The sequence below is a fragment of the Eretmochelys imbricata genome, chromosome 3 (assembly GCF_965152235.1).
Source record: "Eretmochelys imbricata isolate rEreImb1 chromosome 3, rEreImb1.hap1, whole genome shotgun sequence".
Lineage (NCBI taxonomy): Eukaryota > Metazoa > Chordata > Testudines > Cheloniidae > Eretmochelys > Eretmochelys imbricata.
In genome coordinates, this window is record NC_135574.1 from 66,622,463 (window position 1) to 66,641,624 (window position 19,162).

The 19,162-nt window shown below is 42.2% G+C and overlaps 1 protein-coding gene across 7 annotated transcripts in view; it reads right to left on the bottom strand.

Annotated features, from left to right (window-relative positions):
• SNX14 (sorting nexin 14) overlaps window positions 1-15,928 on the bottom strand; it is an 80,811-nt gene extending 64,883 nt beyond the window's left edge. For 5 of the 7 annotated variants that reach the window (XM_077812777.1, XM_077812775.1, XM_077812774.1 and 2 more), the window contains exons 1-6: window positions 15,697-15,928; window positions 13,314-13,434; window positions 12,260-12,336; window positions 12,073-12,151; window positions 6,868-6,911; window positions 3,997-4,084 (exon numbers count right to left, since the gene is read on the bottom strand). In XM_077812777.1, the coding sequence (XP_077668903.1) occupies window positions 3,997-4,084; window positions 6,868-6,911; window positions 12,073-12,151; window positions 12,260-12,336; window positions 13,314-13,434; window positions 15,697-15,842 (555 nt within the window). In that variant the 5' untranslated portion in view covers window positions 15,843-15,928. The remainder of the gene's footprint in view (window positions 1-3,996; window positions 4,085-6,867; window positions 6,912-12,072; window positions 12,152-12,259; window positions 12,337-13,313; window positions 13,435-15,696) is intronic. The other 2 variants (XM_077812779.1, XM_077812778.1) reach the window with 1 other exon arrangement.
• Window positions 15,929-19,162: the final 3,234 nt, after the last annotated feature.

Genomic DNA, 19,162 nt, shown 5'->3' on the forward strand with positions numbered 1-19,162 from the left:
GGATAGGGTCCCCATTGAGTATGGGTTGTAGTAGTTTGATGGTATCCCTTATGGGTTCCAATGTGGGATGGTACGTGACGGCTAGGGGTGAATGGTCAGAGGGGGTTTTATTTCTGTGTTGAAGCTGGTTCTCTTTTGGTATTTCAGTGGCCTGTTCTATGATGCAATCTACTTCTCTGGTGGAGTGTCCTTGTTTGGTGTAGGCAGTTTTAAATGTGTTAAGGTGTATATCCTGGACTTTCCCCTTGGAGCATATTCTGTGGTCTCTGAGTGCCTGGCTGTAGATAAACAGTTTTCTTGCTGTTTGGGTTGGTTACTGGATCTATGAAGGTAGGTATGGTGATCCATGGGTTTCTTGGATATGGTTGTCTGTATGGTTTTATTGCTGAAACTGACTGTTATGTTCAGAAAGTTGATGCTCGTGTAGGAGTGTTCCAGAGAGCCTTCAATGGACAGGTGATGGTTGTTGAAGTTGTGATGGAAATCTATGAGTGAGTTTAAGCTATCTGTCCAGAGGATGAAAATATCATCAACGTATCTCAGGTATTTGTTCAGAAATTCTTCAAATTGGCCCATGATGAGTTTGGCATATTGAGGAGCCACCCTAGTACTCATGGCTGTTCCCATAGTTTTGACAAAATGTTTGTTGCTGAACATAAAACTGTTATGGGTGAGAATGAAATGGATGAATTTGGTGAAGTGTTTGGAGTGAATATCTCAGGGTTGTCCATTGTCTTGCAAGTATTTGAGGCAGGCAGCTATGCGTCATTGTGAGGGATGTTGGTGTATAAGAAATTACATCCACAGTGGTGAGGACAGTGTTCTGAAGAAGGTTGTTAATATTGCAGTTTATGGAGAAAAATCAGTTGTGTCCTGGAGAAAGCTGGCCCTTTGTGTGGTTTGAGGGTGGTTTCTAAGAGTCTCGATATACTTTCAGTAACAGTGCCGTGGTCATATATGATGGGTCTGCCTTGGTTCCTTTTTTTGTGTATCTTGGGAAGCATTTAGAAGGGCACTGGGGTGGTTTCATGGGGGCGGAGTTTGTAAAGTTTCTCTGAGTTGTTTGAGGAAGGATTGGATATCATCCTTAAATTCCTGGATAAATTGTGGTCTGGGGTCATCTTTGAGTTCTTTATAGTAGGTGGTGTCAGAGTGCTGTTGGTTAGCCTCGTTAACTGTCATCACAGTTGAGGACTACAGAGGTGCCTCTTGTCTGCTGGTTTGATCAGTATCTGATGGTTAGATTTCAGGGACTTTTATGGCTCTTTTTACCCTACGACTGCAGAGATTTTAACAGGTCATTCTACCTTGAATGGTCCCTTACAATATGTGCTAACTAAACCACCTCTTCCACCTTGCGTTTTGCAGTGATGCAGCAAGTACTTTTCCCAGACCTGAAGAAGAGCTGTGCGTGGCTCAAAAGCGTGTCTCTCTCACCAGCAGAAGTTGGTCTAATAAAACATATTACTTCACTCATCCTGTCACTCTGAATTACACTTTTGTGAGCTCCAAGACCTATTATTCTGTCATCTCACTCACGCACACAGACTCCACCTCCCCTGCAGAATTCATACAGCTCAAGCTATCACGATGACATCTAATTGTGTGTTATTTACAGATATTCGCAAAACTTTGCGCAAACAAACACAGAAAATAAGTTTAATGATATTACATTAGATACAACCTTAATACAAAATTTATGAACTAATAATGTATAAAGGGGAATGTGTTTTGATTAAACTCCTGTACCTACTAAAGCTATGTCTACATTAAAGACCTTACAGCAGCACAGCTGTACTGCTGCAGCTGTGCCACTGTAAGGTCTCCTGTGTAGCCACTCTGCCAACAGGAGAGAGCTCTCCCATTGGCATAATTAAACCACCCCTAACAAGTGGCAGTAGCTATGTCAGCGGGAGAGCGCTTCCTGCTGATGTAGCGCTGTCCAAACCAGCGTTTCTATCAGTGAAACTTATGTTGGCGGGGGGGGGGGGGGGTGTTTTTTTCAGACCCCAGCTGACAAAGATTTCATGGACAAAAGTGCTAGTCGAGACATAGGCTAAGCTTCTGCAATTCTCCACACAGCATCTAACACTTAACACAGCTTAACTGCCACAAAAGATCAAATATCTTTTTGCTCTCAGCCAAGCCTGACTGAAATTATTATAAATCTTTTGTTCCTGACAAGAAAGGTGGGGAATTTGGGTGATTTTTATTATTCTAATTCACAAAGGATATGTTTAAAAGATGTTTATGCTAGATTATTTCAGTTCATACGTAACCATTTCCTTCAGCTACCTGTATAATAAGGTATTATCACTGTCATATTTAATCTTTTCATGTATGATAGCAATGGATCAAAGAGTCAACTAATAACTCCCAAGTATGCTCAAGTTACATGAATTAAAATTCTAAAGTAAATTTAAAGACTTATGCTACATTTCCATTTTGAAACATTTGCTTCACTTACAAACCTTTATGCTTTCCCCACCATAACTTTTAAACCATCTGTAGTACCACAAGCATGTTAACAAGCAAGACATCCAGATCTGACATTCAGCTAGGATTGTGTCAGGTTGTTCATCAGCTACTGCAGCATGTGTGGTATATCTTGTAGCTCAGGAAATAAAATGTATTAATAGTTGTTACTGAGGTGGAATAACACCCTTAGGTAGCTGTGTCAGCAGAGGGGCCAGCACTGAATGGGCACGGAAACTGAGCTTGCTTCTCACTCCTGACTGTTGTAGGCAGAATAGAGGTACTTAGAGATAAGTGCATTTTGCAGGAACTGAGACACATTGCCACAGAGCAACAGAAAGTTTCCTTTGCATATACTGTACCTATTTAAAGGACAGAGGGTGGTCAGTCCAAACTTTTTACAGGAACTAAATTCACGCACAAGTTGCCATGACATGCCCCTTCCTGGATAAACATCTTGTTCGAAACTGATGTCTGAGTCACTAGTACAGCCCTTTTACCCCTATAATCGTCCTCTCAGGACACTTGCCTGTGAACATCGGGCAATGCTGGATGCTTTTTATATTTCTATTTCAAGAGCCCTGCAGATCTCTTCAAAACCCCACTAATGTATTCCAACTCCAAAATCTGTTCTTTTAAAAAAATCCACTAAACGTTTACTGTGGTTAAATACAAAAAACAAAACAATCATGTCTGGTAATACCTCCACTTCTTATTCTTATTACAAGGAAAATCTGATCTTATAAAATCCTGGCAATATTTCCCTTCCTGATTGCAGACCAGCTCTCCCACCTGCTCTGAAGAGAGGGAGCAGGATCACAGAAGCCAACTGATGATCATTCAAATTTAAAAAAAAAAAAAAAAAGTTCTGAATGAGCAGTTTAGGTGGAGCTTCCATACAGAAGTCCAAGCCTCTGTGTTTCTGTGCACCTTCATACAGTATGTGTTCGTTGGTCTTTGTCCAGCAACATACCCCCATCACACAATTTTACTTAACACTTATATCAAATGACTCCAAGTTAGCACAGTCCCTTCTCCACACAAGTCACACCTACTGGGATTCTCAGAGTGAGCTATTTGAAGCAGTTATCCTCTTAACAAGTATAAAAGTATCTTCAAAGAACCGAAGCACAGATGGAGAACCAGGTGGTAGCTACAAGAACTACAGCTCCCCAATATCTAGTACTTCTCTCTACTCCCTTCAAATGAATCACCTTAGAAACAGCCAATGCAACACAGAAGATAGTCTTGTGCCAACACAAAGCATTACTAAAACAGCAGGAACAAAGACTTTAATTTGCAAGGATTCTATAGGATTGGGCTGTGGCCAAGAGTACCATGGGAGATAAGTTTCAGAGGAAGGAAACTGGCATAAAGAGGAAGAAACTGTCAAATGTAATTCTATATAGAAAGTACAATATGTTTCTTTTGGTAACATAATTAAAAGAAAGAAGATTTACTTTGGCATTAGATACCATTTCTTACATATAAAATCATGTTCTCTCTCCATGAAATTTTTACCTTGTGAATTCTGCGAATTAATACAGATGCAAAAAACCTCAATGTTACTCTCAGCTCATCAACGAAGGACTCATCATCAGTTACATCCCTGCGAAGTTTTAAAACAAAGTAAACCAAGGAAAATATTTAGTTTGAACTTTAACCCATCTATGTTACATTTGACACTTACAAAAGAAAGAATAAAACCATTAAAAGGTGGCACTTGAAAGCATAAGAATTATCTCCACTCTAAATGAAAGCACAAAAAGTGGGCAAGGCCAGCTGGTGACTGGTCCTCTATTCAAGCATAGAAACATACAGACACCCCAATATAGTAGATATATTTGCACTTCTAATTAGCTGTGACTTGAGAGGCATGATCAGAGCATAAGACTAACAGCCAGGAATTATGTTCTAATTCCTGTTCTAATACTAACTAACTGAATAATTTTGAGCAAACAACAACCTCTAATTCACTTTCCCCATATGTTAAAAAAAAGACAGTTACCCAGTCAGGTGAGACAGAGTGAGCCTAAATTAATGTTTGCAAAGCTTTATGAAGAAAAATGCAGTAACTGTTCAATATTATCAGGAGAGCTGGTTGAAATTTTGCATTTCTATCTAATGACAAATTCTGAAATTTCAAAATGTTTTGTTTTGATAAGGTCAAAATGTTTCTACTTTTATATATTATAGTATAGTTCTGATAATTTCCTGTAAAAAATTAGATGAAATTGGTACATTCCGAGACAAGATTTTGATTGTGTGGAATCAACATTTTCTGACAAAAGTTTTCCCACCAGAAAGTTTTTGGCTAGCTCTAATTATAATACAATATGCATGTTACCTGTAGTACAGCATTTTTTGGAATTCTCATTTGTTAAAAATTGACCAAAAGTAGATCATCCTATTGCCCTCCCAAGTAGGGAAAAGCATGTTAGAGCTCTAATATACAAAATATGCATGATGGTAGAAGATGGCATCAGCTGGTGAGGCAAAGGAAAAATCCTCCTGTGCCCAGTTCCCATTTTTCCTGCCTAAAAGGGTCTAGCTGGTGTCAAGGAAGTCTGTGCTCCTTTCCCTTGACAGGAAGATATCATCCCAGAGTCCTTTCCCACCCTAAACTCTGGTCCAGCTGCTCTAGCCTGGGACAGAAAGAGATCCCAAACCTGTCCCATCATTGAAATCTGCCCCTTCCTACAAAGCTGTGTCTGCTGAGGGCCTCATTTTCCTGTTTGGGACAAATGGATTTCCCCAAAGATGCAAACCGAGAGAAGGGATGAAAGACTGGAACGGGAAGAGAAAAAAATCCTAGAACATTAGACAAATTCTGCCCTAAAGACAGTCAAACATGCTAAGAAGATTTGCCCTTAAGTAAAAATAATTCTCCAATTTTGTATATTGCCCCAAGACTTTAAGCAATAAACCATAACTTCAGAAATTTTCCCCCACCTCAAAGTGCTAGTTCACTTCTTTTTATTATCACAATGCTAAGGTGTTCAGAGGACCCAGTTATGACCAGGACCCCACTGTGCTAAGCACAACATGATCACATAAGAACTTTTTTTTTGGAACCTGTGATTCTTAAATGTAATATCTTCAATCTAAGTTCTCTCTGTCAGTCTGACGTAACATAAAAGATACAGTGCCCATAGATTCTCCACCGATTTTAAATTATAAAATATTAAAGACAGCCACCTATATGGCCTCCTTAAATTTTATTTTATTTAAAAGGAGCTCTGCAAAATGTCCTCTGGATTTCATATACTTGAAAGTTTACTCAGCTAATAAACACCCAAAGATTATCCATTTGGTGATGTACACCACAGTGTTTGGGCTCCCTCTGTTGTCCTGCAGATAAGTGTATAGCTTTGTTCAGTATATTCAAACCAATATTGACACACCCAAAGCAAAGGCATAACTAAACAGAGACATGCAGACTTCAGTCATATTTAAAAATAAATGAGATAAATAGAACACCCTGTAAAAAAATTCTGAATTTCCAGTGGGTAAGACAGACAACGTAAAATAAAAGATGAGAGTAGCTGACTGATTCTTTTAATGAACATCACCTTTAAGAAGGGGAAAGTCAAATTCAGAGTTGAATTAGGTAAATCCAGTGTTTTATTTGTTTTAGAAATTAAAATAATCTTAAATCATGGCATTAATATGCACCAAGAATTGAAATATTTAAGTTATTTTCCTTCAAAGTGCTTAGAGTAATATGCCTTTAAGTTAAAAAAACAAAACACAAGAAACCCATATAGGCCCCAGTCTTGCAAAGACTTATTCACACTCATGCTTAACTTTAAGTATGTGAATAGTCTCATTTGAGTTTAACAGAACTATTCACAGTCTTAAAATTAAGCATGTGTAGAATCTTTGCAGGGTCAAAGCCTTAGCTCATATATTGAATGCATTTTCCTTTTTTTAAAAAAAAAAAAAGGATAAAAACGTTTATTTTTAGATTAAGACACTACATGAAATACCGGGTCAGAGGAATACTTTTAGTTTAGAATCATAACTCATAAAAGAAGATTTTTAAAGTTCTTACAGTTTTTGAACCTCTTATGGTTGCAGCAAAAATGTGTCTTTTTCCAGGAAAGCCTCACTAAGATACAGTGTTTTTATAGTTTCAATACAAATTTCACAAAAATCTTTGTAATATTTTAAAAATTTAGAACAAATTGATCCACTCTACTTAACTAATAAGATATAAAACAAACTAAGGTGATAACACTTATATTGAGAAAGTAAAAAAAAAAAGTTTTTGTATTTTATTATTTTTAACACAAAAACTGAATATGTATTTTGTAAAGGACTGTTTCCACTATACTGCTTTGAATGAGGGGTTATTATTAGAAGAAAAAGTAATTTGTGGAAAACTCATACCTGTACCATGGATAAACAAAATTTTCCAGCACCAGTTCAAGCACCTGTGTAGAACAAAGACAATCACATTACAAAATAAGGGATCTATTTATTCTATATACTTGTTCGAAGAACTGAAAGAAAAAAAAATACACAAACATCTTTTCTAACCTCACTCAATGTGTGAATTATAACTCTAAAACAACAAGAGATTAAAAGTGGAGAAACAAAATGCACTGGCTAGAGAAGAATAGGTTAAAAAAAGGGAAGACATCTAGAGGAAAGGAGAAGAGGAATGTATTTCTAAGCAAACACTGTAAGGCTGAAAGCCATAGAGTCAAATGCTCTATGTAGGACAAGCTTTCTGTGGGCCTCCAAAGAAGGGACCAAGGCTGCCAGGAAGAGGAACTATGAGAGTACAGGTCTAGGGATGAAGCACTCAATACCAAGCCAGAGCAGTGAGCCTGGGGACCGACTGAAAGAAAGTGAGACCTTGGAAAGTTAATGTGCAACCCATAAGAGGAGAGTCTTAGAAAGCAGTGATCAGATGACCAAGATGATATCTGTCTCCGAGACGAGGAACTGATCCCAGGTGATAGAGAACATACCCTGCCATGCTGCTGCTGCGTTCTGGATTGCCTCAAGGGCCCAGTCTGACAATGCTAGACAATATGATAGCTTATAGGGTGCTTGTCAATCAAACTGATGGAGGGATGAATTGGACTGACAGGTGAAAGAACCATCCCTCCCCTCCTGCCCAAGAAAGTAAAGCATTATCCCTTAGGTCTATTCTTTAAGAACATGGAACCAAGAATTAAAAAAAACCCAAAGAACTAATGATAAATTTATAACGATAGGAGTTCTGAACCAGGTACACCACTGTCTTTTGTGATGCTGGCTACAGACATCTCTGATCAGCTCTCTTTCACAATGACACATTAGCATGGTTTATGCCACAAAGCATCTCACAAGTGCATTGATCAAGAGGTAAGTAAACCTACACTGTAAATATATTATTGGTAGATAATTCAAGTAAGCAATTTTTCAGTCAGATTCATTTTATGCAACTTGTGACATTTAAAACTATATTACATATCACATCTTGAACTCAGCCCAAGATGAATTGGACAACAGAACACAGATTTCATGCAATTTACATGAGTTGCAGCATCATTCTATAACTTAGAATTTGCAATGAAACATGGAAAATCATGCCCCACTCCAGCACCAAGTCTTCTCCATTCTGTCTTCTTTCAAGCTTAACTGGAGTAGTGAAGGCTGTAAAATTCATGATTCTCTAAGGCACAATGCTGTAGTATTGCCATACAAACAACAACTCTGAATACCATACACCACCATCCTCCAGGATATTCTCAATGCATTTATTTCCAAAAAGACTTCTTAATAAAGATTCTACATATGTTAATCTCTTGATGGGATTGAACTACAAGTACTAATAAGTTTGCTAATCAGAGCTCTTCAACTCATTCTGCTCTCAAGATACACACTGTGCATTGTCAAGATGCTGTAAAAAAGTCAGCTATTGCATAAGAAAGTGCAATATTTTTTTTTTTTAAATATGCACTCACTTTTAGGAAGGAAATAACTCTAGGCGATAGGTAATAAATAAGTTCTTCGGGTAATCATGGCACATCTTAATTATTGGTAATATTTAATATTTTAAAGAACCCAAAAACATGCTGGCTCCTTCTCATAAACAAATGCCCCATCTTAGAGAACTTAATCTAAATTTAGGTCATAATAGAGTGCATAACAGTACGCTGGAAAGAACAACGGATAAGAAAGAACAGTATTTTATTATTTAGTATTGGTAGTATTGTAATGACAGTCCTGGACCTACCTTGGAGCCTCAGTTTAAATATACACTCATTTTCATAGTTAAGGTCCCGAGACGCTATCATGATAATCTAGTCTGACTTCCTGTTCCTGTACAACACAGGCCATAGGATTTCCCTGAATTAATTCCTGTTTGAAGTAGAGCATATCTAGATTTTATAATTGCCAGTGATGGAGAATCCACCACAACCCTTGGTAAATTGTTCCAGTGGTTAATTACACTCATTTAAAAATCTGTGCCTTATTTCAAGTCAATTTCTCTTGCTTCAACTTCCAGCCACTGGCTCTTATTATACCTCTGTCTGTTAGATTGAAGACCCTTTTATAATAAAATTTCTGTTCCCCATCTAGGTACTTATAGTCTGTGATCAAGTCACACCTTCATCCTGTGACACTCTGTACCTCGGAAGAGCACCCTGCACCTCCATGTTCGTCCTTATAATATGATCGAGTGGTATCCAGTGCAAAGTTTGCCATGTTGGGTGTCTTCGGACGGCTCATGGTACACTGAGCATTGTTATAGTAATGTTATAGGTTGTAATTTCATGTATATAGTTATGAGGCTGAAAATGTGTCCTCATGGCTTAAAACAAGCCCAGGCAAAATCTCCCCAGGAGCAGAGGGGCAGCTCACACCTCATCAGGGCATGTGTGGGACAAACCCAGCCCAGCTTCACAGAAACAAAGGACAATGGCCTAGGCAGCAACAAAGGATCTGCTGGTCAGTTCGGCACTACAATGAGGTAATGCTCACCTGACTCTGAAGCTGGAGGGTGGGGCAAAGCTAAGAGGGAAGAAAGAACATGATAAAAGGGAGAGACTTTTGCCATGCTTTCTCTCTTCCACCTCCATCTACAGACACCACCACCAAGCGACTGAAGTGCTGATCAAAAGGGGAGAGCCTGGCTGAAGGGCAACCAGCCAGCCTGTGGTGAGAAACCTAAGTTTGTAAGGGCACTGAAAGTATTAAGATCAGCTTAGAATGCATTTTGCTTTTATTTCATTTGACCAAATCTGATGTCTCGTGCTTTGACTTATAATCGCTTAAAATCTCTCTTTTACAGTTAATAAATTTGTTTATTCTACCTGAAGCAGTGCGTTTGGTTTGAAGCATGTCAAGGTTCCTCCCCCACTCTGAACTCTAAGGTACAGATGTGGGGACCTGCATGAAAAACCTCCTAAGCTTATCTTTACCAGCTTAGGTCAAAACTTCCCCAACGTACAAAATATTCCACCCGTTGTCCTTGGACTGGCCGCTACCACCATCAAACTAATACTGGTTACTGGGGAAGAGCTGTTTGGACGCGTCCTTCCCCCCCAAAATACTTCCCAAAACCTTGCACCCCACTTCCTGGACAAGGTTTGGTAAAAAGCCTCACCAATTTGCCTAGGTGACTACAGACCCAGACCCTTGGATTTTAAGAACAATGAATAATCCTCCCAACACTTGCACCCCCCCTTTCCTGGGAAATGTTGGATAAAAAGCCTCACCAATTTGCATAGGTGATCACAGACCCAAACCCTTGGATCTGAGAACAATGAAAAAGCATTCAGTTTTCTTACAAGAAGACTTTTAATAAAAATAGGAGTAAATAGAAATAAAGAAATCCCCCCTGTAAAATCAGGATGGTAGATATCTTACAGGGTAATTAGATTCAAAAACATAGAGAACCCCTCTAGGCAAAACCTTAAGTTACAAAAAAGATACACAGACAGAAATAGTTATTCTATTCAGCACAATTCTTTTTTCAGCCATTTAAAGAAATCATAATCTAACACATACCTAGCTAGATTACTTACTAAAGTTCTAAGACTCCATTCCTGGTCTATCCCCGACAAAGACAGACTATAGACAGACACACAGACCCTTTGTCTCTCTCCCTCCTCCCAGCTTTTGGAAGTATCTTGTCTCCTCATTGGTCATTTTGGTCAGGTGCCAGCGAGGTTACCTTTAGCTTCTTAACCCTTTACAGGTGAGAGGAGCTTTCCCCTGGCCAGGAGGGATTTCAAAGGGGTTTACCCTTCCCTTTATATTTATGACAAAGCATGTCTGAGACTCCCCTTGGGATAACAAGCTGATACATATCAATTTATTTGTTAAACTGACAAACTCATATAAGCTTGCAGCGTCCAGTGGGCATAACTGGACACTGCAAGACGGAGGCTCCTAGGGTTGCGTCTGGGACCGGAGATATTGCCTAGTGTCATTCAGTTGCACAATCCAAGCAGCAACTGGCCAAAAGTGCTCATTTACATAGCTGTGAGCAGCTTACATGATATAGAGCAGGGGCGGGGCAAACTTTTTTTTTTTTCCCAAAATTGTATGGAGGGCCGATTAGGTGAGGTTTTGTCTCCCCAAACAGCCAGGCATGGCCCAGCCCCCATCTCCTATCCGACCCCCCTGCTTCTCACCCCCTAACAGCTCCCCTGGGACTTCTGCCGCATCCAACTCCCCAGCTCCCTGTCCCCTGACCACCCCCGGACTCTGCACCCCAACTGCCCTCTGCCGCCCCATCCAACCCCCCCTTCCTGACTGGCCCCCCCCCCAGAACCCCTGCCCTCTATCCAACCCCCCCAGTCCCCTGCCCCCTTATCACGCTGTCTGGAGCACTGCTGGCTGGCAGAGCTACAGCTACGCCACCCAGAGCACGGGTCAGGCCGCGGCTCTGCAACTGCGCTGCCTGGCTGCCCAGAGCTGCAGGGGAGGTGGAACAGGAGGGGAGGGGCTGGGGGCAAGCGTCCTGGCCCAGGAGCCGGGCAGGAGGGTCCCGTGGGCCAGATGTGGCCCATGGGCCATAGTTTGCCTACCTCTGCTATAAAGGCTGTGCATGAACAGCTCGGGAGTTGGGGTTCTTACAGCAGAGCAGGGTAATGCTGGCTCCCCGAGTTGAGGATTGGAGTGACCTAGCAGATCACCGGTCCAGATAACACCCGGGAAAGATCACACACTCTGTCTGACAAGATAAGCAGATTGAGCTCCTTGAGGGTCTCATTATGATGCATGCTTTCCAGTCCTTTAATCAGTCTCATGGCTTTTCTCTGAACTCTCCAATTTTTCAACATCCTATTTGAATTGTGGACACCAAAATGGGACACAGTATTCCAGTTGCACCAGTGCAAAATACAGAGGTAGTATAATCTCTCTATTCCTCCTTGATTTCATATTTTTTAATACATACAAGAATTGTGATGGACTCACTTCTGATGTCCAAAAGTAATGATGAGTCTTAAGGAGGGATCTGAATGATAAAACCTTAGTTGTTTTGGATTTCAATGCACTGAAATCATGTCAAATAATTAACATTAACTGACAATTAAATAACAAAAAGAAAAGGAGTACTTGTGGCACCTTAGATTAAATAACAGTTACCTCTGAGAGAGAGGCATCAACCTTGGAAGACACTTGTAGATCCAACCATGGCTGGTAGTTTTCTAGAAGCAATGCAGGTCTGTAAGAAACCAAGAGAAATAATACAATATTTAATAGAAGGTTCTCTCACCCCAAAGTACAAGATGTAACAACTGTTATGATAAGAAATGCCAAATATTTAACTTACCTATGCCTTTTGCATTTGACATTACCACATACAGCACAGCTGTGACCTTGGGGAAATAGCTCCTGCAGTTCTAATTGCTAAAAAAGAGAAAGTATTTAACAAATCTCAGTTTTTCAAAATCCTCTCTCTCAATGCATTTCTGCATTAGCCAATTTGCTTTTACTGTATGTGATTAAAATAAAATTAAATTGCACAAAATATCATAGATGGCTTGATTTTTTTGGGGTGTGTGGGGGGGTGAATACAAAGATAATTAAAAAGAAAAGGAGTACTTGTGGCACCTTAGAGACTAACCAATTTATTTGAGCATAAGCTTCATCGGATGCAAGTGAGCTGTAGCTCATGAAAGCTTATGCTCAAATAAATTGGTTAGTCTCTAAGGTGTCACAAGTACTTCTTTTCTTTTTGCGAATACAGACTAACATGGCTGTTACTCTGAAAGATAATTAAGTTAGTAAAGTACCAAATGAAAGCACCTGAATTTAAGAAACTAACTTACAGATTAAAACTAATCAACATAAAACATTGTTCTAAATTCAGCAGAAAGGTGATTTAGAATTGACGTTTCTTTCTTTGAAACTTTCCAATTCATGTAAAGCAGGCGGAGTGTGGCCAGTAAGATGTATTCTGAATTCATTTTGTCAAAGGAAATGCATCTCTTTTACAAGTATCATGCAGATTTAGGATTTAAAAAAAAAAAATGCAACTATTACAGACACTCTAAAAGCATTATGCAAGCTGCAGCTGAATTGCCCACACTGACGACTGCATATTTCAAGCCTTTAAGTAATAAGGCCCTAATCCTGCAAACACATTTACTTAATTTTACACATGTAAATAGTCCCATTGGGTTCAACCCAAATATTTGTCAAATTAGAGCCTTCATTTGTATTTGAAGACTGTTCACCACAGAGAGTTACAAGTTAATATCAACTACATTCACCACTGTTACATTAACAGAGCATAACATTTTCTAAAATTACTGGTTGTACATATTGCTACAAAATAAATGGAGAAAAATTAAACAAACACTACAAAGAAAAATTAAATTTACCTTGGGTTTATATTTTATTGTAAAAAGAATATTTGGCAAGAGAGAATCTGGTCCTAATGAGCAGTAGAATGTGACAACGCCAGCAACAAATGACCAGAAGATCATTAAAATGTGAAGATACCTTGTAAACAAACAGAAAAAAAAAACTGTATGACAAGGTAGACAATACCATATGGTATGTTTACAGCAGAATTTTTCAGAATGACATATGAACACAAGTATTTCTTTTAGTGACTAATCTACCAGAAATTAACTGAAATACTACACCTAGCTCTATCTCAGGAGTTCTCAAACTGGGAGTCGCAACAGGTCAGGTCAAGAAGTGGTTACATGGGGGTTGTGAGCTGTCAGCTCCTGGTTGGCAGGGCTGTGGCTGTCAGTCTCTGGTGGGGTCGCAGTCAGCCACTGAGAGAAGAGGGATGTTGCACTCAGAGGCTTGCTGCGTGAAAGGGGTCACCAATACAAAAAGTTTGAGAACCACTGCTCTGTGGGTTCATGAAAAGAGTGTGATAATAATTGGAGCTGCCAGTTACGTAAATCTAAGCTGAACTCATCCACAGACAGGACTAATAAAACAGCAATACTAATACAGTAGTTTACTTCAAAGCATATTACAAATATAACTAATCCCCACAACACCACTGGCCTGCAGGTCTATGTTCAGACTAGACAACATTTCATCTCTTCTTGTTCTGATATTGACTGACAATCCAATAAATTAAATATATTTTACATTTACTTAATAGTATCTTTTAAGCATTAAAATATGACTTTTTAACCCTACTACAATAGGTGGTGAGCCTGAATACTAATTTTGTATAGGGACACAGCACTCTCTACCTTCATGCTCTGTGGGAATTGTTTACATTTGTGGGGGTTTTTTTTAAACAAGTATTGAGTTTAGTAACGGATGATGAAATAAGGTTTTAGTCAGTATCATAATGACCTCTTGCAGAGCTGTGTTGGATGTAGCTGATAAATGTTTTTCTATCCAGGAACTTTTTGTTAAATTTTAAGAAACCTAAACTAGCACTCTCCTCTTAGGGCATGTCTTCACTAGCAACATTAAAGCACTGCTGCGGCAGCACTTTGACGTGGCTGTGTAGTCGCGGCACCAGTGCTGGGAGAGTTTAAAAAAAAACCCACTGTCTAACTGCCACTTTTCAGCACTCAGGGGGTATTTTTTCACTCCCCTCAGCAAGAAAGTTGCAGTGCTGTAAAGTGGCAGTGTAGACACGGCCATAGTCTCCCAGTAAATGTAGTTTTATCAGTGTTAAGTCTCACACTGAAAATGCCTCAGGGCAAAAAGTATGCATGTGTGCCCTGTACAGCACAGAATCAGCACCAAGACTTTATTAAGCCTGTACTCATTTCTTTACAAATAACGGTTGCTCATACCATGTACAATTTATGTTTAATAATTTGGGGATGGGTATGTTGCTATTCTGGATTGCAATGCACATAGAGCAGGGAAACTCTGGAGACTGAGGTCAGAAAGGAGTGTGACCAAAAAAACTGAGTGAGACTACGCAATCACATGCCGGGGGCACTAATCACAACACACTGATATTGACCCCCAAAGTTATTTATTCACAGCATAGGTAAAGAAGAAGGCTGGCTGACAAGAGTATGAAGGGGGATGTGAAGCAAGCGTGGGGTCATGGGAGGGTAAAGATAGAGGGTGTCACTTTCTGGCTCCCTTTCTCCCACACAGTTTGGCCCCTCGCCACAACTTTCCCTTGAATTGCTAGCCGCTAATACGTCGCCTCTGGGAGGGAAGAGGATTAAGAGGAGAGGACGCTGTTTGCCGCCTCTCCTCTAAAGTTAAGGGGATAAACTAGACACCATCTGAACTAAGCTCTCATTTTCCCTGCTTCCCAAAGTGCCTGGGCTGTGTCAGGGCAGCTGCTCCTGACCGCGGGCACCGGGCCGCACAGGGGCAGCAGACGGAGCTAAGCCCGTGCCTGGGGGAGGGCTGAGTCGTCCCGGCCTCTCCCCGCCCCCAGCAACCGGGATGACAGCGCCACGCAGCTGCCCCGGTGGGGCGCCTACCGCTGTCCCCGGGCGAGCTCCCGTCCGCGCAGCCCGTGGGACAGGGGAAGCCAGTTCCCATCCCGCCCTCCCCAGCCGGTGCAGGAGAGCTGCCCCCAGCGCCCCTCCCGGCCCAACGACCCCGCTGCAGGCGAACAGCCCCCACGGGCCCCGGCCAACAAGTAGGGGAGCGTCTGCCCTGCTCCCCCACCCCGGGCCCCGGCCTCCCTCCCAGACCCTTCCGCGTCGTGCCCAGCAACGGCCGCCCTTAGGTCGCCGCCGCAGCCGCCGGCTGCTGGGGAGGGAGCAGGGAAGAAGCGGGAAGGACGCGGGCCCAGGCGCTGGCTGTTACCGGTTCAGCAGGAGGGTGGCCGCGCTGAGCCCCAGCAGGATGCAGCAGAACAGCGGGTACTGGCGGCAGACCTCCCGCAGCGCCTCGAGCCCCCGCGCGCGCTGCCTCAGCCTCTCTCCCGCCGCACGCGCCCACCCCCACCCCATCGCCGCCAGCGGGCGAGGGGCGCGGCGCACCCAGCGCGGAGACCCTCGAACCCACAGGCTGGGGAGGGGAGCAGGGAGCCGCAGCGCCGCTTCCGCTCTTTGTCATGTGATTCCACCACCACGTGATTGCACTAGCGTGCGTCGCGTTCGTGCCGTGCGTGCAGCTCGGGGCGCCGGCCGGCGCCATGGTGATGGGGGGCGGGACGCTAGGACCTAGCTTCGCTGGAGGCGGATGGCAAAGCTCCGATAATGAGGGTCGAGCCGAACGGCCCCAGCCCCTGTGTACCCCAAGGGCTGGATGGGCCCTGCCGCCCCGCGGTCGGGTTGGCTGCGCGACGCCGCTGCGAACGCCCCGGCCCCACCGCGGGAGACGGGGCAAGGCCAGGGCTGCCCTCAAGATGGCTGCGGGGGGTTGGGGGGGGTGCCGGCTCAGCCCGGCGGCGGGGAACCGGATTAGCGCGGGAGAAGCGGCCTGCTCCCCTCGCCGTAGTGAGAAGCGTGGCGGCGCCCGGGCAACAGGCCCGGCGCAGGGGACAAATTCTTTGCTATGGCGCGAAGCAGCGGGAGCGAGGCCGCCGCGGTGGCGGATATCGCTGTGGCGTGCGCGGGGGTCAGGCGGGCGGGGCGGCCCGGTGGAAACGGGGCTGCGGGAGGAGCCGAGAAAATCGATCCGCTTCCCTTTCTTAGTCGTTCACCCGCCAGCAGCCGCGGGCCACGCGCGGCGAGCCCAACAAGCCTGTACCGGCTGTCGGCCTGCTGCTGGCTCCATGGTCTCCGCTTCAGCTGCTGTGTCCTGGGATACTTTCCCCCTTTTTTACATTTTGTTCCCGTTAGGAGCCATTTAGATTCTTGGCTCGAGAGATCCCCGTGTGAGAGATGGGTGTGTGGGGAGTCCCGTTAGTGCACACTTGGCTGCCTTGTCCTCTAGCTTCGCTGGGGTGAATGGTTTTATTTCCAAATTTGACATTTTCTTGAGCCAGAGATTGAGAAGAAAGTCAGCAGTTTAGAACAGTTTTAAACTAGGTCTGATTTGGGGCAAGAACTACTCCCCTTGTACCTCATGCATAAAAAGATCCTTTCCAGCAAGTGGTCAGTGACCAGCCTAGATGACATTTCAAGCCCGACTGCATAACATGCTGTCCCAAGCCCTGGAAATAGAAGATCCCTGATGGCAGAATGCTGACATAGAGTTTTCATTACTCACTTTCTAATGCAGCAGGGATTTAGACCTGTGGCATTTAGAAACTGTATATGCTATATCTTATTAAAGTGGTGTGTGCATATGGTGACTGAACTGAAGAAGCTGATTAATCAGGGGAATGAGGAAATATTACAAATAGTGTATTCCAGCTTCTCAAAACCTTATTTGCAAAGTAAGTACTTGAGGGAAAAGGGGATGAGGGTCACTTGAAAAATATTTTTTAGGGGGGAGATTAGCTGGTGAATGCACAGTTTGTGCTGTTGTCTCTAAGGCAAAATAATAGTCTGAAATTAATTTTTAGGTCATAGTGGCTAAACTTTAAGGTCTAGTTCACATTAATAACTACTGTTAGCTGCAAAGTAAGACATAGACTTTCTAATATTAATTGAATGCACATCTGTACTTACTAAGTTACCATGAAATTGAGAGATATGATGGTACAAATCATTGTTTAGGTGCAGATAAATCAAATGTAAACTTCAGCCAGGATGTTATGGGGAAACAAACCAAAAAAGACATGAACTCCTAAGCAAGTTTTCATCTAGGATGTGTACAGGAACAGTTGGATTACTGTCATGCAAAAGATCTGCTTCAAGAGGACTCTTCTGCTTACTCCTGGACTGGCTAAGAAGCAGGTGCTATTTTTAATCTTTTTTATTGCCTTGGGGGCACACTTGGGTAAGAGACTAATAAGTGCACTCAGGACCCTCACGTGCAATATAACAGCCATGTTTTCAAATCTCGTGATAAAGTCAAGTCATTCATGAAAAATCCTGCTAATATCAACATCTGGGTGACTGAAGATGAAGGTGGCTTTAAATATTTCTCCAGCATGTCCGTCTGTCATAAAATCCAAAGCTTTTATTGATCTCAACGGCAGGTGAAGTGTCACAATTTGGTATGTTGACCTTTTTCAGGTTTGGCAAAAATCCCTGTGTGGGATTGAATTGCTGTAGGAGCTGCTGCTAAAAGATTACATGTCACTATCGCTGTTAGTAAAGTGTGTGTTTTATTAAGAAAAACTACATGTCTAACTAGATACGTGCAAAACAAATGGTGTGATCTGCTACTCAGAGTCCCAAGAGAAGCATTTATTTCCCACTGTCTTCCTACTCCTTCCCTAACTCTACTGCTCTTGCACAGTGGGAAGGGTTTTTTTTGTCCTCTTAGTTTTATTATAATGTATTAAATGATTTAGCCCTTTATATTGGGCTTTTTAGCCATAGTTGTCAAAGTGCTTTATGAAAATAAGAAGTATCATCCTCATATTACAAAAGGGAATATTGAGGGACAGAGTGAAGTCACGTGTCCATCATCACATAGCAAACCAATAGCAGAGTTAGGAACATAAGTCAGTTCTTAACTTTACTTCAGTGTCTTAGTCATGGGTCTATACTGCCTCCTTAGTTAAAATGCATTAAGAATCGTGTTTGTGTACCTATAAATCTCTGGGATTACTAATCATTTGTCATCTGCGAGGCAACAGTGTGATTTCTTCAGGCTCACACAGAAGAGTCAGTCCTAGAATATTAAGTATGATTTAGAAACTTTCCTTAAAGTTTGCAAGTGTTCACTAGTTCCACTTGTGAATAAGTGAAATCTTTGTCAGCCACACAAAATCAAGTAAACAGATTTTGTGAATGTAACCGAGCTGGCAGTGAGGAGATGCTGAGTATTTATAGCCCATACTGTCTCAGAAGTCCAGTATGTTTTTCTTATACTGTTTTTGTCCAGTTACACAGAGACAGTGAACACAGTGACCATGTACACCTCAGCAAGCTGCTTCTCCTCCACTTCTTCCCATTTCTCATTGCTGCAGACAGTGATGCATGCCTCTCTGTGCTGCCCTCCACAAACATTCAACAAAATAAATAGTTCTGCTAGGTTTCAGCCCTTACACTATCACGCAAAGAGGAACACAGCTAGAATTTGCTTTCTACAAGAATTAAAGAGCAAATGAGATACTCACATCCCAAAACAACTGTATTTTAAAGTGTCTCCAGAGGGTAATGTCTTAGGAGGCAGGAGCACTACCTGTTCACCAGTAAACAAGGAGCCAACTTTAGTAAATCCTTTTGCACAGGTATTTAAGGAACACCTATAGGCTGGATGCTTGGGA